Here is a 19,757-nt window from a genome sequence, read left to right as displayed (position 1 = left end):
ATCATTTTGTTAATTTAATAAGCATTTTATTCAAATAAATTTGGAACACGATTAAAGTATAATGCAACGTCATATATATTATATATTGACAAGAACTATAAATAAACCATTTATTACTTATAGTAAAGATAAGTAATCAATATCAAGTCTTTTTGTTGAATAAAATTTAGCCACTACATTTTAAAATTTGAATAATATCATCATCGTTATAATAAATTTTATTAGTAAGTAAGTGATTATAAAATATGTATGATGTCTTTGCCGTGTGCTAATCACGTTGAATCATGATCAACAGGTATGAAAAATAAATCGCAATGATATATAAGTTTTATATACGTCAATTTATTATAGATATGCACGCTTCAAGCTTCAAGTTTTTGATTGCATCATTACGTGTTCTTCAAGCTAGATGAACGCAGATTATACTTAGTTGTAAGTCATCAAAGAAAAGCAAACCATCTTTTAATGTTAATATTAGCCAACTAATTTAGTTGGCTCCTCACTAAATGAAATTATAAGCTTTAGTACACTAAAATTATTATTAAATTAAACTTTGAAGAACAAAAAATTTTATTGCCCACTAAAAAGTATATATATATGATTTGAGAGGTATAACTTTTTTTTATTACCAGTAAAACAGAAAAAACATTGAAAATAAAAAGATATTTTGAAACTGATTTAAATGTCAAAATTTAAAAATAAATTTTTATATTTAAAACTTTATTTATAATTTATAAATTTATATTAAAATATATAAAAAATAATTAAATACTGAGTATAATTTTGTAACAAGAAATTTTGATTATTTAAATAAAAATTTATCGAGTTTTGTTTATTTTATTATTTTAACCCAAATATTACTTTCATAAATATTTAGATAATGAATTAAAAATAAATTGAACTTTGTGTAAAAAATATAATATATTTAGATTTAACAAATAAAGATAAAACGTAAATCGATTTATACGGATCGATATTTACTAGAGTTTATGACGATCTAGATTAAAAGCATGTCAGGTCGAATGGGGTAGCTTCACCCCTCACCACCCTGGTCTTATCATAATCAATTACATATATATGTAGATATATATATACATATATACATAGTCATATATTCAGGTATGCATATACGGTTGAGCAAAAATACTGTGGAGAGAGTAAAAGCGCTGTGGAATATACGCATGTAGTAAAGTGATGACTTGAGCCGCGTCGTCGAGACGTAAAACTGTTTTCTGTTTCAGTTTCGTTCCGGCACTTCATACCGTAGTATCAACTTGTCGTATGTCTTTAGTCTGTGTCAATCAAACTCTCCAAGACTGATAACAAGTGGTTACGATATATTTAACCCTCGTAAAAAATATCACTCAAAAATTTTTCATATTTTTCCTTTGCTTTTTTTTTCTTTTGAATTCTCTGTTTTCTACTGCAAGTTTGTTTTGAAAAAATTTTAATTGTTAAATTACATAGAAAGTGCATTTGAACTATTGACTTCTGTCTAAACCTGTTGATATTGTGCAGATTCATAGAGAAAGGCAAGACTTTATTCTTGCCGATAATTAATTAAAAAATTATTTTTAAAAATAAGTAAGTTATATTTAATAATTATTATTTTTAAATTTAAAAAATTTGTTTTTACTCAAAAAAGTTCTTAATTTTTAATATTCTACTCACTTATACTTTTTGAATTATTGCAAAATAATACTATGTGCAATAAATATATTAAATTATAATTAAAATATAATAACACTAATTTAAATAATGATATTAAATTGAATTCAATTGAATTAATGTAAACGATCAAGGAAACGATCTTGAGAAAAAAAAATATTTATGCATATTTATTTATTTGTAAATTACAAACACGCATTTATGACCGTGTAATCACAGTAATATCAGTTCTCGTAGTACCGTAGCAAGTTAATTATTATAAATACGTGGTATAAAAATATACAATTTACCGCATTATTTTTTTAAAACCAAATGCAAACAAAAAAAGAGAAAATATAAGACAAATTACTTTATCAAAAAAAAATCTCGTGTTAGATTTTGTTTGACATTATCAATTTCATATTTTATATCCTATTACATATTACATACTATTTGTACTATTGCGCATTACATTTTTTTTCCGGGTTGTCACGTAAGTTTTTGTCCACATACGTGACATATTTAACGTCAGTATTTATAATTATTAGTCACGGATCTTTAAATGTGTCATACATAGGGCTCAGCATTGAACATGTATATATATATATTTGTATATATAATTTATTAAGGCCTAACATTCAGAGAGTTAAGAACCTAAGGGATTATAAACATAACAGAAAGTAAAAACTTGATGACCTCGACTTACATATAAATTGTAAATTCAAAATGGACCCAGTTAACTTTACTCGTTTAACTTGGTATTATTTTTTTTGTCTTGTTGACTCGCATATTTAAAGTCAAAAAAAAATAAAGAAACATAACATAATAGCTTTCTCTTTCTATGCAACGTAATCCAACATTTTCCATCTGTATCTTAAACATTCTCCATTATACTCAATCGCAGACAACTCAGACTTTAACAAAACTCTCTCAGATTGAATTTTAAATAAAAAAAAAAAAATAATAATAATAAAGCGAAACAGCGAACTCGTTCTCACCGCGATTCGATCCTCCGCATAGCCAACCATGTCGTCATTCTGGAGGCTCGACCCACAACTATATGTATATAGATATATATTTATTCATTTATATTTATATTTATTAAAGTCTTACAGGTCTTACGGCCTGAAAATACCCGAGACTTAAAGATTTCTTGGGAAAGTCCACAATCTGCAGTCGATTGGATTGTACAGGTCACATGCACAAGAAACTACAGATTATATCATCAATATAAAATTAACTTACTCATACTCGTACTCATTTAATAGTTTATTTTTTTTTTCAATGACGCAATATTTAAAAAATTTTTTTTTATTTAAAAAAGTTTAAGAATTTTTTATCGATTCGATTGATGGGTTTGTGTTGTAATTGAATGTTGTGTTATGTTTAGTAAAAGTATTTAGTAAATTACGAAATAACAAAACAGGTGTTGGCCCAAATATTAATAGATATACGTGCCCATACACCGATATCATGGATCAGAGCGTCCGGTAATATGTGGGAAGAATATAATTAGGATTCAGTGCGCGAGAACGTGCTGGTGATGTTACTGATTGCTTCATGTCTCGTGTGTTTTATACCTAGATGTACTTATATTATTATATTGTATATTGTATTTAGCTATACTGGTACACTCTGGAGTATTCAAGGACTCGAGTGCATAGCGCACAGCATTACTACACGGTGGATAATATTATGGAGAATGTTTCTAATCGTTGTTGCAACCAAATCGTAAATCGTTGATACGTGCGTTGATTGCACTTATGTTGAATTGCTATACATCAGTTTGTTTTCAACGCGATACGCAAAAGGTTATGGTTTTTTTATTCAATTTTATTAGGGAGAGACTCGAATCCATCAGATAAATAACTTTTTTTGAAGTATAGAAGACTGAGTAGTTTTTTTTTTTTTTTTTTTTTTTTTTTAGGTAAAATTTGTCTTAGAAAAAAATAAGATTTTAATTTCTATTCTAAATTCGAATTTTTTTTTTAGTAGACAGAAAATTTTTTGAAAAAATCCATTCCACAATTTAGACACAAAAAAATTATTTTGGCGCGAAAACCTTTTACTTGCAGCAAGAAAATTTTTGTATTATGAATTGAAACCAAAAATTTTCTTGGAGTGAGAAAAAATTTTAAGTCCTAAAAAAATTTTTATTTTTAATTCATAATGCAAAATATTTCTAAATAGAAATACTTTTTTTCTATAGTAAATCTAGACAAAAAGGAAATAAAAACTAATACCATTTGTTTTATTTTCTATTCTTTTTTGTTTAAAAGTTATTTGAAATTGAGTATTTTTCATTTCCGGTTCCAGTTTACTGACAAATGTAAAGTAAAATTTTGTTATATACTTTTCCACGAGTTGAAAAAAGAAAATAAATAATAAAAAGCATTAAAAAAATTAATTTTACTCCATGTAGAAAATTAAATTTTGGACCTGAATTTCAAACAAGAATACCGCGTACTAATCAAAGTAAGAAAATTACATTTTTCAAAAGAAAATTTTGAGTAACGTCTAAACACATTTCAATAAACCATCGTTTCAAAAAATGGAAGATGAAATCGAAGTTACATATTAATTATTAATATTTTATCTTATGATTTTTTTTTAACCGCGAAAACAAATTTTATTTAAAAAAACAAATTTAAAATTCTAATAGGCAAAATTAAATTTATTTACTTGAACAAATGCAAATAAGTTAATGATAATGGCAGAGTGATGTTGATGGATTAACGTTACATGAAAAGTAACAACCTTTATAGAGTATACGTGCAGGCATCATACATGTAATTACGTTCAGGTTGTGGGCGAGAATGAGTATGGTCAAGGACATTAATGATCTCACGAATTATATAATTAACAGCTAAAAAAATTAATTAAATATATTTAGCGACCTTCAGTAGTATTGATTGTAGTTAATTAAAAAATTTTTTAACCAGATCATAAATGAAATGAAATATTAAATAAATAAATCAATTATTAATACTGTACGAAGAAGGTTTCTCTTTTAGTAAAAATTTCATTTACTTTCAATATTTTTTTTTCTAACCGCGGTTTATTCGAAAGTTTTAATCAATCTTATTAAATCATCTAAATAATTCGTCGAAAATATTTCTATTTATTTTAACTTCCGTTAGTTGTAATTAATATTTATAAATATTATATTTCAAAGGTATTTATTAAAATTTATTTATACTTTTCATGTACAGAAAAAAAGGATTTCTTGGCGCAAGAAAAATTTTTTTATTATCAATTGAAAAAATTCTTAGGGCAAGTCTGATTCTGAAAGAAAGCTTCCTAAAGTCGAAAGGGCTTATAATTTTTTTTTTTTTATGAGTAATCGTTTTAGGCCTTTATTTTAAAGCTAAAAATTGGTCTACAAAACAATGACAATAACAAAAAAAATATACGCCCTTTTCGAATCAGTAACGGGACATATTTACTAAGATTACTTTAATGAATCTTGTCTTGAGGAAGTCATGTTAAGGTTCATGACCTCTCTAATAATTTTTAAACGAGCCCTATCTCAATTTTACATATATCTGGGTTAAGTCACCACATGAATTATTATTTAACAGGATAATTGTTTTAAATTGTCAAGGACCAACTAACAAGATTTAATTTTTCTTAAATTATTATTGAGATAATTTTCTCATTAAATAAATTCTTTAAAATTAAACCTCGTTCCTTTAATTTTTATTTAAAATAATTTGGTCTATTATATATTTTATCGTGAAAAATAAAATAAAATATATAATAATTGTTAAATAATTTAATTAGTGAATTATTTATGAAAAATATTTTATAACTGATGTAATATACTTTCTCCGTTACACCTGCGTTCTTTTCATGGCCACTTCGTATCCTCAATCTCTTAAAGATATTATTATTATTATTAAACGTAAAATACAAGGATGTGAGATTTTTAAAAAGTTATCTGATCTTGATATCAATATGAAGTTACTTTTGAATTATCCCGCGTTACTGTATTATTATGATCAGTTAAGAAAAATGTATTTTAATACAGTAGTCGTTTTAGTAAGTTATGAATTATGAATTATGAATTATTATTCCAAGGAAATTTGAATCTAGGTTAGTAGGAATCACTGATGATGTCATTGTCAGTGTAATGAGGACTAGTGAAAGATGTAAGTGACTCTTTACATTACACTTTAATTTAATGTAAAGACTTACTTACTTACTTTTATTTAGCGTTAATTTTTTTTTCTTTTTTTATTATTCGTGTCAATCAATTTTAATATGATATTTAATGTATAATACTTTCTAACTATGAATCCTATAAATTTATTTATTTGAATTTTTATCTATTGTTACACTACTCAGAAAGAAAATTATGGTAACCACTCCCATAATATATGTGAAATATTCCCATAATATTATGGTGATGTACCATATTCTATGGTTATGCTTGCCGTAATGTATGGGAATAAATACCATGATATTATGATAATGATTCCCATAATACGAGTAATCTCTAAATGTTATGGTAACCATTATCATGATAATAGGGTAATTTTTACCATAATGACATAGAAATTATTACCATAATTTTATAGGAACTATTTCAATATTGTATAGGAAAAAAACCCATATAGATAATGAAAATGATTATCGGTATTTGTTCCCATCATGTATTGTAATCATTACCGTAAATTTTTCTCCATGCAATGGAATTTAAATTTATCAATCATCATTGAAAGTATATATATATGTATGTATTTATTTATTTAAATAATTAAATTCAAGGATACATGAGTCATTTTTTAACTTGCTGTTAAAAATGTGGGTGTATCATTCTATTGTTAAGTTGTTATTTATAATTTTATTGTAAATAATTTATATTATTTTTATATTCGTCATCTTTTTTGTATATATTTACGAGACGGTAATTTACATTGGGAAAGAATTGATAAGAAGCAAATTGTTTAAAAGGTGACTAATTACTTTGAACGATGTTGAAATAAGGATTGAAGTTAAAGTATTAATTTAACAAAAAATAATATTTAGAAATACATGAGCGATAGAGGGAAAATAATAATAATGGGTTTTATTTTTACGATTTTAAAATATAGAGTGACGTGAGTGATTGACTCAGAGCTCGGATATGACTTTAACCATTCGTTTGAATTTATTAATGTTGTGGTATATGAGTCGGTTATCATATTAAGTTAAATATGAATGATGTACATGAGCCAAAGTAAAGGTTCGCTCTGTCCTTCATCAAAAATTACTTTAAGTTGAGTGTTTGCGTCATATATTTTATCCACTGAGTTTAGACCGAATTTACAGACAGTATATAATTTTTAATTTTAATTGCAATAATAATTATTTTTTCAATTTTAAAAAGTCCTCTTTTTTAATTAACTAAATATTTAATTAAATGTATTGTTCATAAATTGCATAAATGTTTTAGTATTTAATAATTAAAAAAAAGAAAAAAAAAAAATGGCACAATGATAACTGCAATAAATACAAAAAATTGAGTAATCATAAATCTTGGTCAACATTTCATGTCAGGCGTAAATTAAATTTTATTTAATTACTAAATAATCTCGTTAGTTAATTAGTAAATTAAATAATTAACTAAATGTATTTAATTATAATTAAAAAGCGGGAGAACAGCCACGATTTAAATTTAAATAATTAATTGATAAAAGAGATAACGCGGGTGTAATAATTAAATAACGATATACTGATAACAGAATTAATTTTTCTAGTTAATGTTTATTAATTTTTAATTTTATTTTTGTCCAGGCAAACGGATATTACGTAATGGGTTACGGTACGGAGATGGACGGCTGCGGTCGTTTTATGAAGTACTCTTTATTTATTGCCAATTTGATAATATTCGTAAGTATTTTTCTTTTTTTTTATAACAATAAATAAACGTCTGTTTATTTTATTAGTTAGCTAACGTACGTTATTAATTGTCTAATAAATTATTTATTTATTCATTATGAAATATCTAAAATAACGTCAACTGCCTTTTCAAGGCTAACATCTTAAACACCTCGGTCTTCCAATATCATTGCCAAGGTTTGATATGACATCACTAAAATCACATGCTAAATATTTTGAGATATGTAAAAAAGTAAATATAAAAAAAAAAGTTACTGATAAAATTTTTTTAAATTCACATTCAGAGTTTTTATTTTTCATCTGAATAAATGTTTATATATTTATATTTTTTTTAAATATATGATCTCTATTTACTAAATTGATGTTTCAATTATCGCAAAATTTATTCACGTTTAATAAAAAAAAAGTTTTAATTTATTGCGGTCGTTTTTTTTTAAAAGTAATTCAGAGATAATTTCTATAAATAAATTTTTATTTTTAAATTTCCGTTATCAATTTATATTTTTGAATACATAAATAATTTGTTTACTTTGGTAAATTTAGATTGGAGGATGTGCAATTATTGGAATTGTTATTTGGGCATTTGTTGATAAAGTACCATATCTAAGTGCACTTGTCGGTAATGATTTATTGGCCGGAGTGGTTTACGTTCTTCTTGCTGGTGGAATATTAATAATTTTGTCATCATTCTTCGGATGTATTGGGGCTGCACGTGAAGTTAAATGTATGCTTCTTACGGTAAGTTACTTGATCACCAAATTTTTAATTTAAATAATTTAGCTTTCAAATTTTTAAAGTAAAAATCAAATTTTTATTATTTTTTTTATTAAATAATTTTATTAAAGAGATTTTTAAAATGAATATTGACTTTACACAATCAGATTTTGTGTCGTGTTTAATTGCAGAAAGGGAGAGAACGTGAAAAGCATTTAAATAAATTTTCTCGGATACATTGCAAGCCGCAGTTTTGTAAAAGAAAATAATATATTATCTGTTTGTCAATTATATTAATAATATACCATGTAAAAATCCGTATGATAAATACAAATACTTATATACATTTTCTAAACATAAATATTCATGTTTTCTTGTATATTTGTTATCCTGAGTTAAGCGATTACTATTGAGTTGTAGATTAGATTTTATTTCAAATTTTTATTTGCCGCGTTTCTACTAATATTTGAATTTTTGCTTTTAAATAACATTCGTGCGTTTAATAAACCTGTGCTATTAATTAATTAATATATTAATAATAATATTTTTTTTTTTTTTCAGTATTTCATAATTGTATTTTTGTTGTTTGTAATAATGCTGATTGGAGGAGTTTTAGGATACGTATTCCGCAGTAAAGTTATTGGTACAATCGAACAGGAAATGAGAAACACAATGCGTCTTTATGATAAACATGATATTCATGATGCTTGGGACACAACTCAAAGAACAGTAAGTTATAAAAATACCACGTTATTAATTTCAAAAGGGCTTATATTTTTATTCGCTCTTTTTGATTTACCCGGTACAAAATTTAGGAAGTGAACGCAGAGTAAATACGGAGTGATTTTTTTTGTAAAAACTCTGAAACTTCGAGTGACAAAGTGAATTCAGATTTAAATAAAATCCAAATCATTCCGAATTTACTCCCGATTTTTTACAGAGTAGGGAACTTCCTACAGCAAAAAGGCTTATGATTTTTTTACTCATTTCCAATTGTTTGGTAGACTTATTTAAAAGCTAAAAATTAAAAAAAAAATTTGAAAGCCTGAAGGTTCCATGACTTGAATTATATACCCTTTTGGCGTCCAATTTTTTTTTTTTAATTTAAACTTTACCTTGTCTCCAAAATGATTTATAATAAAAAAAAAAAGTTGTACCCCTTTTAGCTCTAGGAAGATCCTTGAAGCAAAAAGGGCGTATAAAAATGAACGGCCATTTGGAATTAGTAACGCAATATATGTACTTATATTTTGAATATAATAATTGTTCAAGTGAAAAGAGCATACATAACTTTCATTATTGGCTGTGTACATTTCGCATTCAATAATTCACTGATTTCTCCGCCCGAGGCGTACTCTAAACATATCACATGAGTTCATAAGAAATATCTTCCGTATACATCTTCTTTAAACTTAACAATACATACATGTATATTACATTCATATGACTTAATGCTATTATATTTTTAGAAAAAAAAAAAAAAGTTATTATTAAAATATTCTTTTTTTTGTTTAGTTCCATTGCTGTGGTGTTACTACTTATCGCGATTGGAATAATTTTTACCCAAATATCCCGGCTTCATGTTGCAAAGAATATCAACCCGGACAGGTAATAAACATAATTAATAATATGAAATATGTTTATGTAATTAATTAATTAATTAATTAATTAAATAGTTCGTGGGAGTGGTCAAAAAGTACTTAGTCAAATTACAAAAGTAATAATGTCTAATTAAGTTTTTTAACTTCATGATAAAGACGAAAAATTAAATATTAAATTAATAGTTTTTTGTAATGTCAAAGATTTGAATTTAGGCAAATATGAAATCGATATATTAAGTGTTTTTTTATGAGTCAACTGTTGATAAAGTAGACACCTATATAGACATTAAATATTCAAGTTGTGGAAAATTCAAATTTAATATATTGTTTTACTTTTTTTTAGTATTACAATTGCAACAACTCGCCGGACTCGATAAATCAATCGAATACGTACTCTGAAGGATGTTTGAATAAAGTAAGAATGTATATACAGAAACATGCAACAGTTATGGGTGCTGCTGGAATAGCAATCGCTGTTATAATGGTAAGTTTTTCTATTTATCATAATTCAGAATTTCGTGGTAGATTTTTATTGTTTGTCATAAAATATATGATTTAGTTCTTAACTCTCCACTATAAAAATTGAAAATTTTCAAAAAAAGGAAAGAAGAAATTTTTTTTTTCAACACCGAGTCCGTTCTTTCGCCCGTGTCCGTATATGCTTTTTTAGTCCTACGACATCGTCGGAATGAATTAATCGAATAAATATTAATACTCTTACTTGTGAGTTTTGGAAATTTTCAACAGAGTTTCAAAAATTTGATTTCTGATTTTGAATAAATTATTTTCTCTGTATTATTGAAAATTATAAAAAAATTATGAATCAATGGTTCATTCATAAAATTAATATATGAAATTTTTTTTGTTTCAGTTCTTTGGTATGATATTTTCGTGTGCATTATTCAGGATGATAGGATAAAATTCCTCTAATCTACAATATTATTAATCTATTAATAATAATTGTAAGAAAAATAAATCGGGCCCACCTTACATTCTTCAAAAATAAATATGTATAAGCTATTTTTTATTATTAAGTTACTATCATAATATTTTTCATTAATCAGTTAAAATATTTTATAAGTACATATGATTAGTGTATATTTTTATCATGATATATTTCTATCGTAAGTGTAATATTTACATGATTACGGTTTAATTATTTTAATTTTATAATATTTACAAAAATACAGTTCAATTGATAAGTTCAAATTTTTAAAAACGAAATCAAAAATATTCCTCTGTATTTTCGTTCCTCTAAATATTAATTTTATTATATATATATATATATATATATTTAAATGATTATTATTAATGCTTATTTAATCGATTGTATTATAATAATAATATAAAATTATTAATGTAATTTAATAAAAACTAAAAAATTTATAACAAACAAATGTATTTAATATTTATAACTTTCAATTGATATCCCATTCAATCTAAACTTTAAAAAATCATCATTTATCCTTTTTCAATTTCATTTAGAAGAATTACAACTTCATCAATTGACATCACTTAGGTTGTATTCCGAAATGCGCTGCGAGCAGCTGTAGTGTAGCGCATTTCAGAATGCACCATTATTAATTATTCTTATTGCTTGCGCGGTAAATTTAAATATTTGAAAAATAAATTATTAGAAATTGGAAATAAATTAAAAATCGTACGTCAGAATAAAATGGCGACAGAATATGGTAGAAAAATATTTGAAAAATAAAAAAAAACACTTGAGTGTTTTAACAAACCTTGGTGGGGAAATAATATGCAGAAGGGTGTCCTAATACACTTGAAGATTTGATTTATATTGCTCCAAGTGTATTGCAGCTAAAAAACGTCACTTGACTGCTATTTCCCACCAGACGATGCCAGATGATTTTACTCAGGAACTTGGAAGATCAGCATCAGCCATCAGCAACACTACACTAGCACTGGACACAACTGCACCACAGACACTTTGCACAACTTACACTTTACAAACACTGCACAATTTATTTAAACAATAACTATGAGCAAAAAAATTTATGGCTAATTACACGACGCCACAGCAAAACCGTGTTTTAATTCAAACGTAAAGAAAGATCTGGACTACTACTGCCGTTCTCGATGATACTGACTGACGCTATTGTACCGCTAGTTGGCACAAAGCAATCGACTTTGCCAACTCTACCAAAAATTTGAACGCTGAATACAGCAATGCGCAGTAGCGTCACCTTGGCGCGAAATTTCAAAATTGTAATTTAATAATTTTATTAAAATTTATTTGTATCAATAATTATATCGATCAGACTAAAAATTATGCTAAAAAATTTTTATTTTTATCAATAATTTATCAATTATTGATTACTTGTGCGGTAAATTCAAATATTCGAAAAATAATTTATTAGAAATGGGAGAAAAATTAAAAATCGTAAAACAACATATGGCGGCAGAATATGATAGAAATATTTGAAATATTAAAAAAAAATATATATTTTCAGTACGATATGAATAAGTAAGGATGAGTAAAGAATTGGTATGGAAGTTAGATTTTCAATGAGTTTTCTTCGACGACGACTTAGATGAAAACTACACCCTCGACGAATGAAAGAATCCCAGCATATTAATGTACAGTGAAAGAAATTTTTTTTTCCACAAGCCAGTAAATCCGATTTTCTTTTGAAAAGTCTTAGGAAATTCGTAGAAAATCTGTAGAAAGTTAGGACTCACTGGAAAAAAAAATTTTCTTTCACTATACATTAATGTGCTGGAATTCTTTCACCCATCGAGGATGTAGTTTTAACCAAGATTGCTGTCTAAGAAGATCAAACGCAAATCCATGTACCGGAAATTTTAAACTACCATCAATACAAAAATATACATAATAAATGCAGTTTTTTATTACGTCCTAAATTTATCCTCACTCCTTTTTTACGTCACAATATTTTTACTGCGTCATAAACGATCCAACATTATGACGTCAAAGTTATGCATGATATCATTTATCTTCATTATTATCTTACAATAAGAAAAAAAAATGTTCTACCCTTGTTGAATCTCCATACGGTTTTATAATCGATTTTAACTATTTATATAATGTTGAAAATTCAATAGCGCATGTAATTTAATAAACAAAGAGTAAACTTTATGATTAGCATTTAAGGAAGTTGCGTGTGCTGGAAAAATCGCTTAAAGGGGTGAATCTTATAGTTCATGCCATTTATTAACGACTGCTCTCTGATACTTTAGCCATTTATCGTTAGACGCTTCTACCGGGAGCATCACACAGCATATCACTTTTTATCAACCATTTTTACCTGTAATATTCTTCATTAACGTATTCAAATCGTGTGTTTACTATATAGTTAATTCCATCTGATACAAGTGTAACTTATACAATCAATCAAAAAATCATTTTATTTCGTAAATTAATTAGTGAGTGTGTATTTTGTCAGCAAAACTGAGTTAATTACAGCAACAACCGTACTTTTTATATAACAACGCAACTTTATCGTCTTCATTTTTGCAGTAAGTTTTGAATTAATTACAATTATTCATAACTACATTTCATTATACATCTTAAATATTTCTTTTAACATTTTCTTCTAATGCAAAATTTTCCTTGCGCCGAAAAATTCTTTTTTTCTGTGTAAGTTTTTGACACGGCTTATTGTCATATATATTTTTTCAATTTTCAGATTAAAAATAAAATTAGCAAAACTGGAAGTATCAATAAATCATCCGTCAACAAAAAATGCCGAAACAATTAATGTCGGATCAAAACATCCCACATCTGAAGGACATCTTTGGTTTCGGCAACAACAACATCAGCAACAAATCCCAGGTGGCAGAACATGGGAAGCAGGAAGAGAATGTAGTGGCAGTAAACTACGACAGTGCCATATTGATGATGAAATCAATTTCCAACGAGGGGGAGAGTATGAAAACCACCAGCAGCAACAGCAACAAAAAAGTCAATTTACGACACCGGAACAACAGCAAAATTCTAACAGAGAAAGACGTAAAGCAATTAGAGCAACACCTGTCGATGAAGAAGACTATCCGTAAAAAAATAATGCGTGACTTGCAACGGGCCTTAGTCGTAGATCCAAACGAATTTAGATTAGATGATGATGTACCTCCAGAACAGCTCAAAGCTCAAATAAATATTCAAAGCTTTAGCTTTGGTGTTCAATTAGAAAAACACGGACATTCTCAAAGAAATACCAACAATACTTTTCTGGGCATGCTTCGTAATAATGCAAGAGGTATTGTCTATATCTGTACTTGACCTTTATTATTTTTTTCACTTCCCGTTGAAAAATTCCTGTTTACTTATTAAATATTAATAACTCATATACAAATTATTTATTTAATGTTTTAGAAATTGATGATAATTTTTCTCATGATGAGGATACTGATGATTGTGACTCTGATCATATCAAATCACCAACAACAACAGATCGGCTCCTAGACACAATCATTACGCGTCATTGTAATACATCTTCTTCAAAAGAAAATGATTTTAAATCAATTAACAATTGCGATAAACGATAAATCGCTATCATATTTTATTTTTATTACTCTAAATTAATCAATTAATTGTTGACTTATTATGTAGACATATGATAAATTTGATTAAGAAAAATTTATAACTGTGATATTCGTATACTTAAGATTGTGTACACCACCACGCACGTACGCGCATATCGCGTTATTAATTCCAGAAGGATTTACATTTTTATATGCCCTTTTGGTTTTAGCTCCCTAAAGCCCAGACCCTGGTTAAGAACTCCGATCGAATCCGATTCGAAAATTCCAAACGATTTTAATCAGAAATTTCCGATTGACTTTCAATCAGATTTAATTAGATTTAATCAGAGTTTTTAATCATGAAAAGGCTTATATAAATATAAGTTCTTTTAGAATTAGTAACGCTATATATATGCATATGATATATATATATATAAAATTTTAGTGTATTTACTAAAATTTTATAATATTAATTCCAATTATTTATAATTACCTCACCAATTAACTAAAATCATGTTAAAATTACATGACTAATCATAATTTAAAAAACTTAATACATATTAAAAGTGAAAATATACCTAAATCGATTGATTAATACGTTTATTTTCACTAAAATATAAAAAGATAAAAATTCTTAATCTACCCAACAATCATTGTATAAAAAATTTATATTTTATAATAATTATAAAATTTTAATTGTTTGTGAATTTCGGCGGACGTTTTTCTACAAATGCTGCCATACCTTCTTTTTGATCATTCTAAAAAAAAAAAGTTATTAATTTAAGACTATACTAATAATATAAATTTTATTATAATTCTGTAAAGCTTAACATTAATAAAATATTACCAATGCAAAAGTTGCTTGAAACATTCTTTTTTCAAAATGCAATCCTTCCTGTAGTGATAATTCGTACGATTTATTAACAGATTCTTTAGCAATAGCTACAGCTAATTGTGAATTGAAAGCTATTTTTTCACCGAGTTTGACTGCTTCCGAAACTACTTGGTCCGCAGGAAAAACTTTGCTAACTAAACCTGAAAGTAAAATAAAAACAATACCAATAAAATCAGTAATAATTAAAATAATATTTACACATATATAAAAAAATATACTAAATAAATATAATTACCAAACTTTTCAGCTTCATGAGCGGTTATTTGATTACCAGTAAGAACCATTTCCATAGCTCTGCTTTTTCCAATAGCTTTTGTAAGTCTCTGGGTACCACCAGCTCCCGGGATCGTGCCAATTATGACTTCTGGCTGGCCAAATTTAGCCTTATCACCAGCGTAAATTATGTCACACGACATTGCAATTTCACAGCCACCCCCTAACTATTGTTATTATAAATAATTATTAAATTATCAATTATAATATTTATATTACATCTCTCTGATTAAGAAAAATGATTTAACCCATGCTGTGTATATCTTAATCTATACATTTGTCGATTTAAATTGTTTCGAATCATTTCAAATAATTTTTCTTAACCAGCGCTACTATCAAGTATCAATAATTTACGTACAGCAAAACCATTTACTGCAGCAATAATTGGCTTTCTTATTTTAGATATATCACTCCAATTTTGTAAAAATGATCCCTTTAAATTTCCAGCAAACGTATTGTTTGACATTTCCTTAATATCTGCACCTATAGACACATAAAAGTATAAATTTATTGTATATATAAATATAAATATAAAAAATTAAGTTTTGTACCTGCAGCAAAAGCTTTTTCACTTCCTGTTAAAACAAGAGCTCCCACCGATTCATCTGAATCAAATTTTTGCATAGCATCACTCAATTCATTCATTAACTGTTGGCATAATGCATTCAGAGCTTTAGGTCTGTTGAGTGTTATCAAGCCAACGCTTTTTTTTTCGCCAGCTTTCTCAGCTTTGATAAATTCATATTTGCTCGATGATTCCGCTGAAAAAATAGCAACAATAATTATATTAATTTATGCTTATAACAAAAACAAAATTTTAAATATTACTTACTGGCATAAAGTTTGTTTGAGATTGAAAATTTTCGGGTGTTTCGTTGAACTTTTGATAAACGATTTATTAAATTACGAGAAATTATCAAAGTTGCCATGATGATGTGTCTGAACCTGTTGCTGGTTAATATTTGAAATAAATCTCAATAAGTGAATTAATATTCATGATAATAATAATTATTATTATTATTATCTGTACTTGCCACACTGGTCTCTGCACACAACTTACTGCTATGATAACGTCCCGACATCATATCATAATATACACATAAGTTTCTCATATATTATATGTACTATCGCATATGGTATTTACGCTTGAACGAACCCGTTCGTTTATTAAAAGTAGATTAATATATATATCTATATGAATACTATGCTATACTTAACACATACATGTATAAATTATTTGCTACACATGAGATAAGACATTAATACTTGAATTTCAATAAAAAATATATTTGTTTTGAATGATTTTTTCAAATTTATAAAATTTTTATTTTTAGAATTCTACAAAAAACACTTTTATTTTATGATCCTGATGTTAGCAGACAATTAAGAATTTTTTAATTTTTTTTACAACAATAAAATTTAAAAAGAAAGGACTAAAAATATTCGCGCGTAGAAAATTTTAAAAATTATGTGCGATTTTTAAAAATATTGTTTTTTTTTTATGAATACAAATGTAGCAGACATGACAATTTTTTAATTACATATAAAAAAATTAATTTTTTGAAAAAAATTCAAAAATTATGAGACGTCAGATAATTTCAGTATCGTTTTATTTTAAATAAAATTTATAAATGATATTCAAATCACTATGAGATCATAAGATTATCAGGAGATGGAAAAGATTAGATAAAAAACATGTATTTTTGTTTGTCTCTAATTGATACAAAACGATTTGAATTATCGATTTGTTAAACATGTTTTGAAAAATCGAGTCTTTTTTCTCCAATACAGCAGCAGATATCATAGCACATTAAAAATGTAATGATCTTTACCACAAGCAATGGCACGATGGAAATTTACTTAAAATTCAATGTCAAGCTAATCTCTTAATTTAATGTAATAATTGCATATGTAACGGAATAATATCTCTATCATTATAGTCCATAATCTTCAAAAAAAAAAACAAAAATGATCAATCAAGTATTGAAGATAATTTATCATAATGCAATGCATGTTTAATTATTTTTTTAAATAAATAAATGATACGCTTGCATTGGCTATGAGACAGGACTATAAATAAAAGCACATATTTATTTGATTTTGTTAACATAATATATCCATAAGTACTCGAGCTAACATTTTAAAATTCAAAAGCGAAAAATAAATAAATGGCGACTATTAAATTTAAAGAACCATCGCCTTATTTGAAACCTCGTCCAAAACCACCTGCTGAAGATTATTTATATAAAGTGTAAGTTAATTTAAAATTATAAAATTATTATGTGCAATTACGCATAATTTATTTTACCGAGAATTTAAAAATTATATTTATTGTAAATGATATTATTTTAATTGATCTTTATTTAATTTAGTCAGTAATAATTATTGTTATTAATTATTATTCAAATAATTTAAAGGTTTGAAAATGACTTGAGTTTAAAATGCGATTCAAGTGATGATCTAATTGTAAAAGTGGCAATTTTTGGAGTAGGTCGTGCTGGTACAATTCATTTATCAAACATTGTAAATAGTCCTCGAATTAAACTGCTATATGTTGTTGAAGATATTGAAACTAAATGGCCAAAAATAAAAAAACATTATCGTTTAAATGACGTTATTTTTCTCAACAGCAAACAAGCAGATAAAGTTTTTAATGATCCCAAGTAAGTAAAAGAAAAAAAAATATTTAAAAATTAGAGCTGTGTATGCTTGTGTTTGGGATATTTTACCAAATATTTCTGCTCAGTGGTAATTATTTATCGCGGATAAGATGAAAAAATTCAAATAATAATAAATATAATTGTCTGCACTTTAGCGTTGATGCAGTGATAGTAACATCGACAACTCATACTCACGAATTAATAGTAACAAAATCATTGGAAAAACGTAAAGCTGTTTTTTGTGAAAAACCAGTGGCTGAAAATCGTGACCGTACTGAAAAATGTTTCGAAGCTGCAAGAATGGTTGGAAAACCTCTTTTTTCGGCATTTAATCGACGATTTGATCCAAGCTACAATGAAGTTAGAAATAGAGTTAGAAATGGACAAGTTGGACATGTTCATACAATTAAAATCGTATCACGTGATTCGCCTATGCCTTCAATTGAATATCTTAGAGAATCTGGTGGTATTTTTCATGATTGTATGGTACACGATATTGATCTAATGACATGGATACTGGGAGAATATCCTATAAAGGTAAAAAATAGTATATTGTGTGACAAGGGATGAAACAAAACGATTTCAGACCACGGTGACATTAACCGCAGTTTGAAATCGTGTTTCATTCTGAGTTACACACTAGATTTTTCATGATTACCTACATTGGAACTGAAGTTTCAGTATCAGCAGCCAGTCAGACACAAGTTAATTCAAGACCAAGAAATAAATAATATTAATTTGCAGCAGTAGACTGAAATTATCTTGTTTCGACCAGGTGTAGAGACATTGGAACTTTAAGTTTCGATGCTGGTATCATGAAAATAAAATATTGTAAAGTTTTATTCACTTACTGACTGTAAATAAAAGGTTTCAGTTCAAGCAACAGCTAATGTACCGGAAATAGCGGCAATAAATGATTACGATACTGTTGTTGCAACATTAAAATTTCCATCAGGCACTTTGGGAGTAATTGATCTCTCTCGTAATGCTCCATACGGTTACGATATGAGACTTGAGGCATTCGGACCCAAAGGAATGGTCCGTGCTGAAAATGAACAACCTATTCATTGCGTTGAAACAATGTACAATTACAATGGTCCTAATACAGCTCCTATTTGGTATTCATTCCCAAGTCGTTTTCGATTGGCTTATATTCGAGAACTTGATCATTTTATAGATATCGTACTGGGCAAATGTGAAATGAGCGTCAAACCTAAAGAAAATTTGGCTGTTAGTAAAATCGCTACAGCTATCGAAGAATCCGCACGTACTGAAAAAATGGTTGAGATTAAATGGTATCATGATGAACTTCCAAACTAAATTTTATTTTATTTTAGATTTGATTATTTTAAAAATAAAATTAATTTATCAACAATAATTGTTTTTTAAAATTTATATTTTATGATATATTTATAAGTACATGTAATATTATTTGTATTATTCAATAATAATTATATATACTTATACATTTAGTTATTTATAATTTTTAATTCTTTGAAAAAATAACATTAAGCGAGAAAAAAAAATTAATATTCCATCGATACTAGATATATTATTATTATCATTATTATTATTAAT

At 26.6% G+C, this 19,757-nt stretch overlaps 4 protein-coding genes across 4 annotated transcripts; 3 read left to right on the top strand and 1 right to left on the bottom strand.

Moving 5' to 3' along the window:
- The first annotated feature begins 1,187 nt into the window (after window positions 1–1,187).
- Window positions 1,188–11,094, top strand: LOC103578389 (tetraspanin-9). The gene is made up of 7 exons (XM_008559483.3): window positions 1,188–1,584; window positions 7,426–7,521; window positions 8,074–8,268; window positions 8,806–8,973; window positions 9,760–9,852; window positions 10,189–10,329; window positions 10,717–11,094. The coding sequence occupies exons 2-7, from the start codon at window positions 7,444–7,446 to the stop codon at window positions 10,762–10,764; spliced, it is 723 nt and encodes a 240-aa protein (XP_008557705.2). The 5' UTR covers window positions 1,188–1,584; window positions 7,426–7,443; the 3' UTR covers window positions 10,765–11,094.
- Window positions 11,095–13,096: 2,002 nt separating this feature from the next.
- On the top strand, window positions 13,097–14,853 carry LOC103578397 (conserved uncharacterized protein). The gene is made up of 3 exons (XM_008559493.2): window positions 13,097–13,346; window positions 13,517–14,086; window positions 14,203–14,853. The coding sequence occupies exons 2-3, from the start codon at window positions 13,573–13,575 to the stop codon at window positions 14,373–14,375; spliced, it is 687 nt and encodes a 228-aa protein (XP_008557715.1). The 5' UTR covers window positions 13,097–13,346; window positions 13,517–13,572; the 3' UTR covers window positions 14,376–14,853.
- An 81-nt stretch (window positions 14,854–14,934) lies between these two features.
- Window positions 14,935–16,598, bottom strand: LOC103578406 (probable enoyl-CoA hydratase, mitochondrial). The gene is made up of 7 exons (XM_008559509.3): window positions 16,580–16,598; window positions 16,352–16,470; window positions 16,071–16,280; window positions 15,878–16,002; window positions 15,482–15,686; window positions 15,199–15,386; window positions 14,935–15,109 (listed from the first exon to the last, which is right to left on the bottom strand). Exons 2-7 carry the CDS (start codon window positions 16,446–16,448, stop codon window positions 15,044–15,046), a joined length of 891 nt encoding a protein of 296 aa, XP_008557731.1. The 5' UTR covers window positions 16,449–16,470; window positions 16,580–16,598; the 3' UTR covers window positions 14,935–15,043.
- A 963-nt stretch (window positions 16,599–17,561) lies between these two features.
- Window positions 17,562–19,645, top strand: LOC103578422 (putative oxidoreductase yrbE-like protein). Its single transcript, XM_008559521.3, has 4 exons — window positions 17,562–17,770; window positions 17,937–18,182; window positions 18,335–18,716; window positions 19,047–19,645. Exons 1-4 carry the CDS (start codon window positions 17,688–17,690, stop codon window positions 19,497–19,499), a joined length of 1,164 nt encoding a protein of 387 aa, XP_008557743.1. The 5' UTR covers window positions 17,562–17,687; the 3' UTR covers window positions 19,500–19,645.
- Window positions 19,646–19,757: the final 112 nt, after the last annotated feature.

This window comes from Microplitis demolitor, chromosome 1, assembly GCF_026212275.2.
Source record: "Microplitis demolitor isolate Queensland-Clemson2020A chromosome 1, iyMicDemo2.1a, whole genome shotgun sequence".
NCBI lineage: Eukaryota > Metazoa > Arthropoda > Insecta > Hymenoptera > Braconidae > Microplitis > Microplitis demolitor.
This window is presented reverse-complemented; position numbering and strand designations above follow the sequence as displayed.

Coding starts and splice junctions, on each gene's coding strand:
- LOC103578422 (XM_008559521.3), top strand. CDS start 17,688: ATGGCGACTATTAAATTTAAAGAACCATCGCCTTATTTGAAACCTCGT. Junction 17,771..17,936: donor GAAGATTATTTATATAAAGT/GTAAGTTAATTT, acceptor AATAATTTAAAG/GTTTGAAAATGACTTGAGTT. Junction 18,183..18,334: donor AAAGTTTTTAATGATCCCAA/GTAAGTAAAAGA, acceptor TCTGCACTTTAG/CGTTGATGCAGTGATAGTAA.
- LOC103578389 (XM_008559483.3), top strand. CDS start 7,444: ATGGGTTACGGTACGGAGATGGACGGCTGCGGTCGTTTTATGAAGTAC. Junction 7,522..8,073: donor TTGCCAATTTGATAATATTC/GTAAGTATTTTT, acceptor TGGTAAATTTAG/ATTGGAGGATGTGCAATTAT. Junction 8,269..8,805: donor TTAAATGTATGCTTCTTACG/GTAAGTTACTTG, acceptor TTTTTTTTTCAG/TATTTCATAATTGTATTTTT.
- LOC103578406 (XM_008559509.3), bottom strand. CDS start 16,448: ATGGCAACTTTGATAATTTCTCGTAATTTAATAAATCGTTTATCAAAA. Junction 16,003..16,070: donor TGAAAAAGCTTTTGCTGCAG/GTACAAAACTTA, acceptor ATGTGTCTATAG/GTGCAGATATTAAGGAAATG. Junction 15,387..15,481: donor TCATGAAGCTGAAAAGTTTG/GTAATTATATTT, acceptor TTTTACTTTCAG/GTTTAGTTAGCAAAGTTTTT.
- LOC103578397 (XM_008559493.2), top strand. CDS start 13,573: ATGCCGAAACAATTAATGTCGGATCAAAACATCCCACATCTGAAGGAC. Junction 14,087..14,202: donor GCTTCGTAATAATGCAAGAG/GTATTGTCTATA, acceptor TTAATGTTTTAG/AAATTGATGATAATTTTTCT.